Source organism: Phoca vitulina, unplaced genomic scaffold, assembly GCF_004348235.1.
Source record: "Phoca vitulina isolate PV1807 unplaced genomic scaffold, GSC_HSeal_1.0 scaffold10, whole genome shotgun sequence".
NCBI lineage: Eukaryota > Metazoa > Chordata > Mammalia > Carnivora > Phocidae > Phoca > Phoca vitulina.
This window is the reverse complement of record NW_022589713.1, coordinates 42,508,270-42,518,531: the sequence shown is the minus strand read 5'-3', so window position 1 is coordinate 42,518,531 and position 10,262 is coordinate 42,508,270. Positions and strand designations below refer to the sequence as shown.

Below are 10,262 nucleotides of genomic sequence, written 5' to 3'. Positions count from 1 at the left end.
AAAAAAAAAAAAAAAAGAATTGTGGCTTCACTTTGAAGAAAGTGGGCTGCTAAACAGTATAGGAAATGTTTCAGGTAGGTCTTGTACGTTTCAAGAATGGAATTTAAATTGGAAGAAGGTCCCTGATGTGAGCGCATCTGGCTGCTCCCTGCTGTGGGTACGTAGCTGAAGACACCCATTGGGGCCACGAGGTTAGTTAGCTAGCAGCCGCCAGGCCAGAACCAGGTCTGGGCTCTCATTTCCTGTCTTCTTCTCTCTAGACGTGTGCAACAGCACCGACCTTCCGGAAGTCGAGATCATCAGCCTGCTGGAGGAGCAGCTGCCCCATTATAAGTTAAGAGCCGACACCATCTACGGTTATGACCACGACGACTGGCTCCATACACCCCTCATTTCTCCAGATGCCAACATTGACCTCACAACCGAGCAAATCGAAGAGACGCTGAAGTACTTCCGTGAGTAGTTCCCTTTCGTCTGGTGACAGCGCTGTGACGGCCAGTGGTCCTTAGCTGTGGCCCCACGTGGGACCTCATACTGGCTAGCAGGGCTTACGGCCTGCCATTCGTGGAAGGGTGCCCCAAGAAATGTGGCTGTAGGGTTCAGCCACACACAAGGCCTTGATTTTGAGTATTCTGAATAGAAATTTTAGGGTGGTGGGGACCAGGTACAAATTTTCATTTGAACCAGTTTTCTCTTAACTGTACAGAAGAATTTGAAAATGCTCCCATTTCCCCCCTCTTACCAAAATACCATATGAGTCCATAGAAACTGTCACTGGGAAGGAGTTTGCATTTAAACCAAAGGCACTGGGAACATCTTGGCTGCTTAGTATTATCTATATGACATAGCAAGACTCGTATACCAAGGCTGACCAATGAGGTTGGTAGGACAGACCAGCTCTCCTTTGTCTTGACAACCCTGACTTTAAAATTCAAGTTAACTTTAGCCTCGTCTAAATTAGTGATGTCACTTTGGAAGTGAGATCATTTACATACCTGTGTATCATTGTGTTGTCTTCAAAAATAAAAAGTACAGCAATCCTGCTTCTATTTGACGGTAACTTGGTTCAAAACCAGCTTATAACATCTGTAAGTTTTCTGTAATTATTGTCTCCATACAGAGTGATCTCCAATGTTCTTGAATTTGGGAAATCATTTATAATAAACAAGTTGGAACTACAAATTTCTCTTTTAGAATGTGTCTGGGTCTGTTTTCACTTTTTTCTCCATTAGATGTTAATGAGAAAGGAATTTTGTTTAAACTGACCTGTGTGTTTATACCTAAGAAGAATCCTACAGTCCCTGTGAACACGGCAGGTAATCAGTTTCGATCGGAATAAAAATAGAATAATCCACACCAGGGCAGATACGAAGCGTGTTAGACTTGTACCAGTGTTCACAGTGGCCCTTTAGACTTTCTGACGTGTCTGGTAGTGTATAGGAAGCTCTTTGGCAGTCACTTTTGTTGACTCACGGTATCTGTTACACCAAGAGATGTGGTGTTGGATAGAAAACTGTGTCCAGAGTCACGTCCTTGGCAGGTTCCGTCTTTGGTTCCTTCAGACTGCTTCACGGTAGAATTCACAGCAGAACGGTTTTTTCAGAAATCCCTGTGTGTTACTACTTCTTCCTTAAGAGACCCTCCTGTGATTCTGTGGGACTCTGCAAGGCCATTTCTGCCACAGGAGGCTCCTGGGTCCTTACATAGATGAATCACTTACAATCACAGTGTAATGGGAACCGTCCACGGGCAGGACTTCGGAGAACTTTCATATGAATTGCTCCTTTCATCCCTATGCAATGTCTGCAGTCTGGGCAGGGCTGGTTTGATTATCGAGGAAGTGGAAGCATGGAGGGCTCCTAGTATTTCTTCCATAGCACTGACCTCCAGCTTCTGAGATACTTGCAAACAGTAGACTTGAACAGACGCTGTGGCTTGTTTCTGTTTGTGCGCTCTGTTTTTGGTTATATATTTAAGAGAGGGAGAAAAAGGTCCTATTGGATTTGGCAGTGGACAACACAGATTATGCCAAAATTAGAAGAAGCGAAGTAAACGCTGAGCAGAGACCCTGAAAGTTCTTAGAGCATGGTCGCCCCCCAAGTCTTACCTTAATTCTGTGTTTCCTTCTGCGTTACTTGTGCTTAGAGCAAAGTAGGTATTGATTAAAACTGTTGATTAAATGAACGATTGGGGTTAACTCTTAAATATGGCACGCTCCTCAGCAGGGCTTTCAAACGGAGGTCCTGGGACCCCCAAAGAGTCTGTAGAGGGAAATTGGGGGAATCTGTGAACTTGTAAAGAAATGAAATGACATGACATCTTTATTTTCACTAACTTCTAACTGAAATGCAACATTTCTTTTCACGGTGAACACAGGAACCAAAGCACGGTGTTCTCAGCAGGCCCTGTGACTTTGTCACCAGTAGAGAAATCAAGATTTTCATGTCCTGCTGCAGTGGAGACAGATACTTTGAAATGCCACCTTTATTCATCACTGCTTTGAAATTACCTTCATTATGAGGCGTGCCGATAGATCTTGTTATTTAATACATTGACAAAGAAGCTCTTCTATCACAGTCTCTTTGCAAGTTGTCATAACCGCATTGCAATACAATTGGTTTCCTTCCTAGTTCTTTGTACTTTATCTTATGTTTTCAACTCTTTCTTCTAAGGAGTGGTCTGTGAGCCTCGCCAAACTGGCTGAGAGGTCGGTGGAAGGCACAGATCAGGAGCCCTGCTCCGTGCGTGGTGTCCTTTCTGGGTTCCACTGTTTGTTTATAGGTGCGTAACCCAGGAGATGCAGTGGCCACAGCGCTGTGACTCACCGGTGTGTAAAATCAGTTGTGAGGTGTGGAGAAGGTAACAGAGCTGTTACCTCTTAGATTTATTTTCTCATCAGTTAGGGCAGTGGTTCTCTGTTGTGGGTGGGAGTGGGGATAAAGGGGTACCCTAGGGGTTCTGATAATAGGAGATGAGGTAAACCTCAGCTCCCTCTCTTACAGACTGTCTCCCAGAGTAGAGAAATGACGCTTTGCCTTTTGAATCTGGCCCTCCCCTGGCTTGTTTTTTTTTTTTTTTTTATTTTAAGTAGCTTCCACGCCTAACATGGGGCTTGAACTCAAGACTCTGAGGTTAGGAGTCACATGCTGTGCCGACTGAGCCAGCCAGGAGCCCCTCACCTGGCTGGTTAAGAAGAGGTGGCTACCTCTTTGGGTGTCTACCTTTACCAGGTGGTAGAATGACCTTTTCAGACAAATTTTAACAGGTTGATTTTTTTTTGACTCCCGAGAAGTGTGAGAAACAAACAGAACATGAAAATGATTCACACAGCAAATGTACCCATAAATAGGGGACATTTAGGATTAGATGGTCTAGGAAGAAGAAAGAATAGTCAACATTTAGCCCTTACTGTGTATCAGGCACTGTTCCTAATTCCTTACATGTATCTCATTCAATTCTCACAGTGACTTCTGAGTGAGTGAGTCTTGCTGTCCCCAACCTAAAGGGGGACACTGAGGAGGACACTGAGGCACAGGGAAGTTAAGAGGCTTGTCCAAAGTCACACAGTGCGCAGGGGGTGGGGGGTGGTGGTGCTGAGTTTCAGACTTAGGTTGTCTGGTCTGACTCCATATCCTAACTACTCTCTCAGAAGAGCACAACGAGAAAGCAATTATATTTTAAGAATAAAGCTTACCGAATGAGATACAAAGAGCAAACCCTCAGTTTGAGAATATCAGTAGCTATTTATTTATAAAACGTCTCTCCTACATATTCAAGATTCACCTTTTTTCCACTGAAGGTCGCTGTCCCAAGTGACACTTAGCCGGATGTAACTTAATGTCCACTTGAGGTTCCCTCCCTCCTTCCCTGTGGTTTTGCCTCTGTCATGTGGTCTGTGGGTCACACTTGCCCATCTCTGGTGGAAATGACTAGAGCGTGCCGTGGACCTTTCTTGTCGCAAAGCCTTCTGCAGACACCAGACGTGAAGGTGGCTGTGTTGGTATAGAGGTAGCTTTGGCTCCTTCTGGTTCCTCATTTCCAGGGCCTGCTCTCTGTAGCTTTTTGGTTAAGGAGCATTGGGTCAAGAAAAGAAATCTCTCTGTGTCTCAAGGGCGTAGGATTCTCTGACCACTTCACCTCTGACTTTCCCTGGAATAATCTTTTTCCTAAGGAGAAGAGAAGGTTATAAAGCAAACAAGTTTCAAGACATTGTTCTATTGTTTGCTTTCACTATAAACTAATCTTAATGAATCAGCCAACAAGTATTCACTGAGCGCCTGGGATGCACCTATAATCCTTTGTGAGCTTGACTTAAAGCTTTGAGTTCCAGCTGAGGTTTTCTGGCTGAGGAAGTGAAAACATCTGCTGGATTACGGATTTTCTTCCCTTACCGGAGCAGGGACTCTGCATCTGGCTTGGGCCCACGCAGGAAGCCCTCCAGGCCTCTGCTGGTATCCTGCACTGAGTTGCTTGCCTTGCTCATGTGGGAGAAGTGAGTGGGGTCTGGGAACTTGCATATTCTACCAGGTCCTGTGCCATTTTAATTTTTTATTTTTTTTATTTTTATTTTTTTAAAGATTTTTTATTTATTTATTTGAGAGAGAGAGAGAATGAGAGACAGAGAGCATGAGAGGGAGGAGGGTCAGAGGGAGAAGCAGACTCCCTCCCTACCGAGCAGGGAGCCCGATGCGGGACTCGATCCCGGGACTCCAGGATCACGACCTGAGCCGAAGGCAGTCGCTTAACCAACTGAGCCACCCAGGCGCCCCCATTTTAATTTTTTAAAGTTTAATTTAGACAACAACAACAACAACAAAATGAAAGACCATTGCTGGAGCACCCGAGGCCTGTGGCAAAGTGCCTCACTAGGCTTATGCACGGTGCCGGCCTTCCACGGGCTAGGGGTCATGGACGGGTCCCCCTGCCCCTTACCCCGCACTCTGGAGTTGTGCCCAGGGAGGACTGGAGCCCACAGTCGATATCATACGCCGATTTCCACTGTGTTCATTCACTTGTGTCCACATGGTCCCAGGCGTCACGATTGTTTGTACGAGCCTTTGTGTTACACTTTACCACCCTAGGACTATCACAAGGCAGCCGGAGTCCGCTCGGGACGAGGCATGAAGGCCCAGAGCATCTGCAGGGGGTCTAACGGGCCAGAGCGTGGGCTGGACCCCAGCGTCTCTACCCAGCCGTCCCTGGAGGTCCTGGTGCCCCTGGAGCAGGCGTGACACAGTGGCCACTCCCTTCTGGACACTTGCCGTTCCTGTTCCTCGACTTTCCTCCTGTCTCTCTGGCTTGTCCTTCCAACCTCTTTGACCGGTTTTCCCTCTTCTTCTGAGCTTCTAAATCGGTGGCCGTCGACCCTGATGAACTGAGAGCGCTTTTTAAAAAATAAGCCCTCACAAGCCTCTCTTCTGGAAGTGGTCATCTGAAGCCCGTAACTGTGAGGTCCTGCTGGAAATGTGGGCATGCCCTGCGGGCATCTCTCTGCACACTCTCCCCCTCCCAGCTCCGTGCTCGCAACCCGCCAATTTCTGCCCACCTCTGACTCCCCTTCCTCCCTCCTGGCTCCAGGCTCCTATTCCCAGTCATTGGCTTAGCATGTCTACTGTCAACATTTCCCCCCCATCCTTACACATTTGTCTTGAGAAATGTGACATGCTTTACCCCAATTCTGTGTCCTGCTGGCCATCAGCCGACTCTGTTAATTCTTCGTGCACGTGCATCTCGGACCCCTTCTCTGACCCTGCGGCCACCGGCGTGGACGAAGCCGTGCCATCCCGTCCCTGGGCTGCCGTACCTGCTCGCCTGCATCCACCTTGCTTCTCTGCGATTCTCTTTTGTATCAGCAGCCCGGCTGGTCTTTTCTTGAGATCCCCTGGGGTTATGCTGCTCCTTTGCTTCTCCCTGCTCTTTGGATCAAAGGCAGGGTCTTCTAGAGCCCTGCTCTTGGCCCTCTCTGCTGCCGGCCTCGTTGCACCCTCCCCCATCGCCGTGCACCAGCCCCACTGTGGACGCCCCATGCTTGCCTCGCAGAGGCTCCCTCCCTCCCCTTTCTTTCCTGATCTCTGATTCTCAGCCCAAATGTGCCCTCCTCAGAAGAGCCTTCCTCCAGGAAGCCTTCCTGGAGCGCCCATCTGTGGTGCCCCCTCCCTTTCCTTTTTGCTACGGTCATGGCTCTCATCTGTCTGCTCCCATCATGATAATGCAAGCAGTAATAATAACGAGTCATCTCTGGGGAGTGCTTCCTGTTGGCCGGGCTAGTGCTCCTAAGCGCTTTACCTTATGAGTCCACTAGGACACACACACTGGATTCGAAGTCCGTGATCCCCTCTTTGTTAACTGATTTTTTTTGGATATAGTGCAACTGTGTATCCAAATTGAATTGGCCATTTAATCCTTAATTTAGTCTTTCAAGGTATTAAACTTCGCTTTCATAGAAACAGCTCTTTTTCTGTGCGACTCATGAAATAATAAACGTAACTGTGTCATTACATTAACAAGCAAAACGGACACGGACGGGTTTGGGAACAAACACAAATGACCCTTGGTAGGGAAAAGAGCTCGATTCCTACGAGCCCCCACGGCCAGGCTGGAGAGACAGTGGTCTGTCTGCGGGCGGGCGGCGGGCTCTCCGGGGGCCACGGGCTCTCTGGGGGCTGTGGCACCTCCATGTGCAGTTGAATCGTCCCCAGCAGTGCTGTAGTTCTGCCTCTCCTCGGACCAGGCCTCTCTGGTCTGGCTTGTTCCTGTTCATTTTTGGTAAATCTCTTTTCTCCTTCCTCTGCTTAACGGCGGACACTTGTCAGTCTCCTGTCTCGGGGTCTCCTGCCTCCCCCACCTCCTTTGCTTTAGCTGTTGCCTTTCTGGAGGCGGCTTCTGCATCTCTCTCCGCCCACAGGAGGCATTTCCAGAGGCTTCCGGAAACTGAGCACGGGTTTGTCATCTTTCTTACCAGCTGCCTGATTTGCACGGAGGCCACAGCCCGTGCCACGTCCTGTCCTTTCCGTCCTCAGGGGCACCTTCTCCCTCTCCTACATCCACAGATGCTCCGCTCGTGTCTCAGTCCTGGTCCTGAGTGAACTTGTTAATGTCGCCACAAGTCATGGAACCTCTTTGGACCTCGGTTTTCTTTTCTTTTTTTTTTTTAAGTTAAAAGTTTTGTGACCCTCTGTTGGTGGCATGGCATTGGTAGATAGCATCCATTTCTGATTTTCAGGGTGGAAAAAGCACGGATGCTTGTCACTGTTTGACAGAATCATGGAGCTGACTCCATTGCTCAGGCGTTAGTGCCTGGCCGTTTAGTGAATGTAAACAGTCTTTAAAGGGAGTGAAGTTTTAAAAATAATATATCCATTGGTCATAAAAGTGTGCTGATTGTAGATAATTTAGCAAAAATTAGGACAAAAAGATGACTAACTTGGCAACCACTTCTCATTTTTTTGTGAGATATTTTTAAGTGGTTTTATTCCTCCAACAAATATATTACGTATCTGGGACAATAATGCTTTTTTACTTAATTATATACATTGACCATTTCCCCATGGTGTTAAAATTCTTCAGAAGCACAATTTTCATTATTGCTTAATATCCCATCACTTATATCTAATCATTGGTCTGTTATTGGGAATCTGGGCTGTTTCTAATTTTTCCTCAGATAACACACCAGCGAACACCCTTCTACATCAGTATGTGTGAACCCAGCACATTTCCTTCAAGTATATTTCTAGAAATTTACTCGGCTTGAAAATGTGGCAATTTTTAAGATTCTTTGAACTATATTATTACTCTTAGATTGAATATTAACTCACTGCAAGAAAAGCAGCCCATTCTTGGTGAGCATATACTGAGTCATGAAATCGTTAGGAACCCTAAGGAATAAATGTTGAGTGAGTGGATGAGTAGGGCATCATTCCATGAGGTGCTTAGAATTCATAAACTTCCTGATGTTTTCCTCACCTAAGAATGGTCAGCAGATTCAGAGACTGGTGGATCCCTCATTCTTTGGATTCAGAATTCTTTTTGGGTTTCATCTCTAATTTCTGCTGATGGTTTGTACATGATGGTGCTTAATGATAAATGAAAAGGACATCCATTGAGTGTTTTTTACATTCTGGGCACTTTGAGTCCCCCTGCAGTGCTCAGAGGTGGAGACTATTCTTATCCCCATTTTTAAAACGAGGAGGCCGAGGTTCAGAGGGACCCAACCTAGGGTCACACAGGATGGGCAAGAAACAGGGTCTGAGCCCAGCTGGACCAACTGTGCAGCCCAGGCCTTATTATCTGGTTTGAAAAGGTCTTATGTACTTTTGAGGTACTTAAAATAGACAGCATTTTATGCTCTGATTTACGATCTTCTCATCTTTCACCAAATCTTTTTATTTCCAAGAATCTGGCTCTGTAGTACTCAGGAGTACTTTGTCTGAAAACACCGTATTTGGTCTTTAAGAAGTCTAAACACGGCGTACATGTTTTCTTACAAGACACCTGAGGAAGAGTGTCTTACCCTTTTCTTGGCTTGTACAGGTTGTTACCCATTAATGAATGTTTGGAAAATGACAATAAGTAATGGCCTGAAGAATACGATTGAAGTACTCAATTGTGTGTGTGTGTGTGCGCGCATGTGTATTTTTTAATTCAAAGTGTTATCAGAGATCACCTAAAGCTTCATGAGAGAGAACGGTAATGTATGTTATCTCTAGAAGTTTAGCTAGGATTGAGAAATGCAGCTAATCTGTGTGGGAGTAGGGGATGTCTATTTGAGGTTTACGTAACCTCCCTATATGGTGAAGGTTTTCCTCTTCTGAGTGGTTCTTAGAGAAGACAAGTTGTGAGAGACCCAGCAGTCAGCCCTGTGTTAGAGGGCCTCGCCTCCCTCATCTGCCAACTCCATGTGTGACCTTGAGCAAATCTCATAGCCTCTTTGGGACTCAGATTTACTATCTGGAAATTAGTCAGCATTAAACATTCTGTGACTCTCCAAAATATGTCATTGAGAGCTAATTTTTACTCTTTTGTCAAAGGTATCCCAGGACAAAGTTCTTTTATTATTGTTATTTCTTGTTTTTGTTTTATTGCATTTTCTTTTAAAGTATTTTTTCTGTATTGTATAATAGGAATTATGAGACTTGGGACTTTAATTTTCAGTTTTAAGAAATTGTTAAAAAGTAAAACCAGCTTCATAAATTAAAAAAAAAAGGTAGTGTTTGCTTTTTTTAAAATAAAAATGCTATTATTGCTCTCAGGTGATAATTCTAGGGAAAATTTTAAAGAATTCTCAGAACACTAGAAATATTAGCCTAATTCTCTAAGCACGTTTTAAATTGCCTAGAACTTTTCTCATTAAGATTTAGATCTCTGCAAGGCTTATGTTCTAAAAGGCTACAAGCTGTTGCAAATAATTTCCGTATCCACTGAGTAAATCCCAAGGGGGCAGAGCCCACGTCTGCCTTGTGTTTGAATGGGCCAAAGCCCTCCGCCCAGTGCCTTTCGTTAAATAAGTGTTTAATAAATCCTTCTTAAGAGAAAATGAAAAAATATATGTTTTTAAGTTAAAGTTTTTCTCCTTTTTTAAAATAAAAACAAACAAAAAAAACACATACGGAATACAGAGATCATGTTGGTTTTTGCCACCTTCCCAAGATCGCCTTCGTCTGATTAAAATCCTAAGCGCAGCAAAAATAGAGGCACTGCAATATGCTCTGAGCCTAGACAAATGAAATGGATAAGTAACACCCGGTGCTGACTTTCTGAAAGGCGGGGGGGGGGGGAGTTAATAGTTACATGAGGTGGTGACATAGGAGAAAATGTGGGGGGAAGGGTGTCCTGTGGAACCCTGGGGATCTGTTCTCACCCAGGTATTGTGTGTGGTGGGTGGGGTTGAGTGAGGGGAGGAAAGATAAATTATAGGGTTGGGGTGGAGGATGTGTTGGGGACTGAAAAGGGATCTTACGGCCAGGGAAAACTTCTCATTTTCATTTGCCAACAAAAATGATAGCAAAATGCGTACATTACAATATATTTATAAATAGTTGCCTTGAATTTCTGTCCTGTAAACACCCACGTTTTGGCCATGTCCTTCTGCCATCCCAAGACCGGGGGCCATGTTGTTTCCAGGTGAGCATCCAAATGAGCCCTGGATTGTGCCCGCTCCCCTCTCTTGCTCATCCCTCACACGAGTGGACTCTTCCTTGGGCCCATTTGCACTGCTGTTAGCTCCCCAGGTGTCTGCAGGGGCAGGGGTGGGAGCAGAGCGGCCC

The 10,262-nt window shown here is 45.6% G+C and overlaps 1 protein-coding gene across 7 annotated transcripts in view; it reads left to right on the top strand.

Moving 5' to 3' along the window:
* The window catches only part of TRAK1 (trafficking kinesin protein 1), a 182,488-nt gene that overhangs the window by 99,712 nt on the left and 72,514 nt on the right, over positions 1-10,262 (top strand). For all 7 annotated transcript variants that reach the window (XM_032408906.1, XM_032408907.1, XM_032408901.1 and 4 more), the window contains one exon: positions 261-455. Coding sequence is in view for 4 of the 7 variants with exons in the window: in XM_032408901.1 (XP_032264792.1) it covers positions 261-455 (195 nt within the window). In the remaining 3 variants the exon portion in view is untranslated. The remainder of the gene's footprint in view (positions 1-260; positions 456-10,262) is intronic.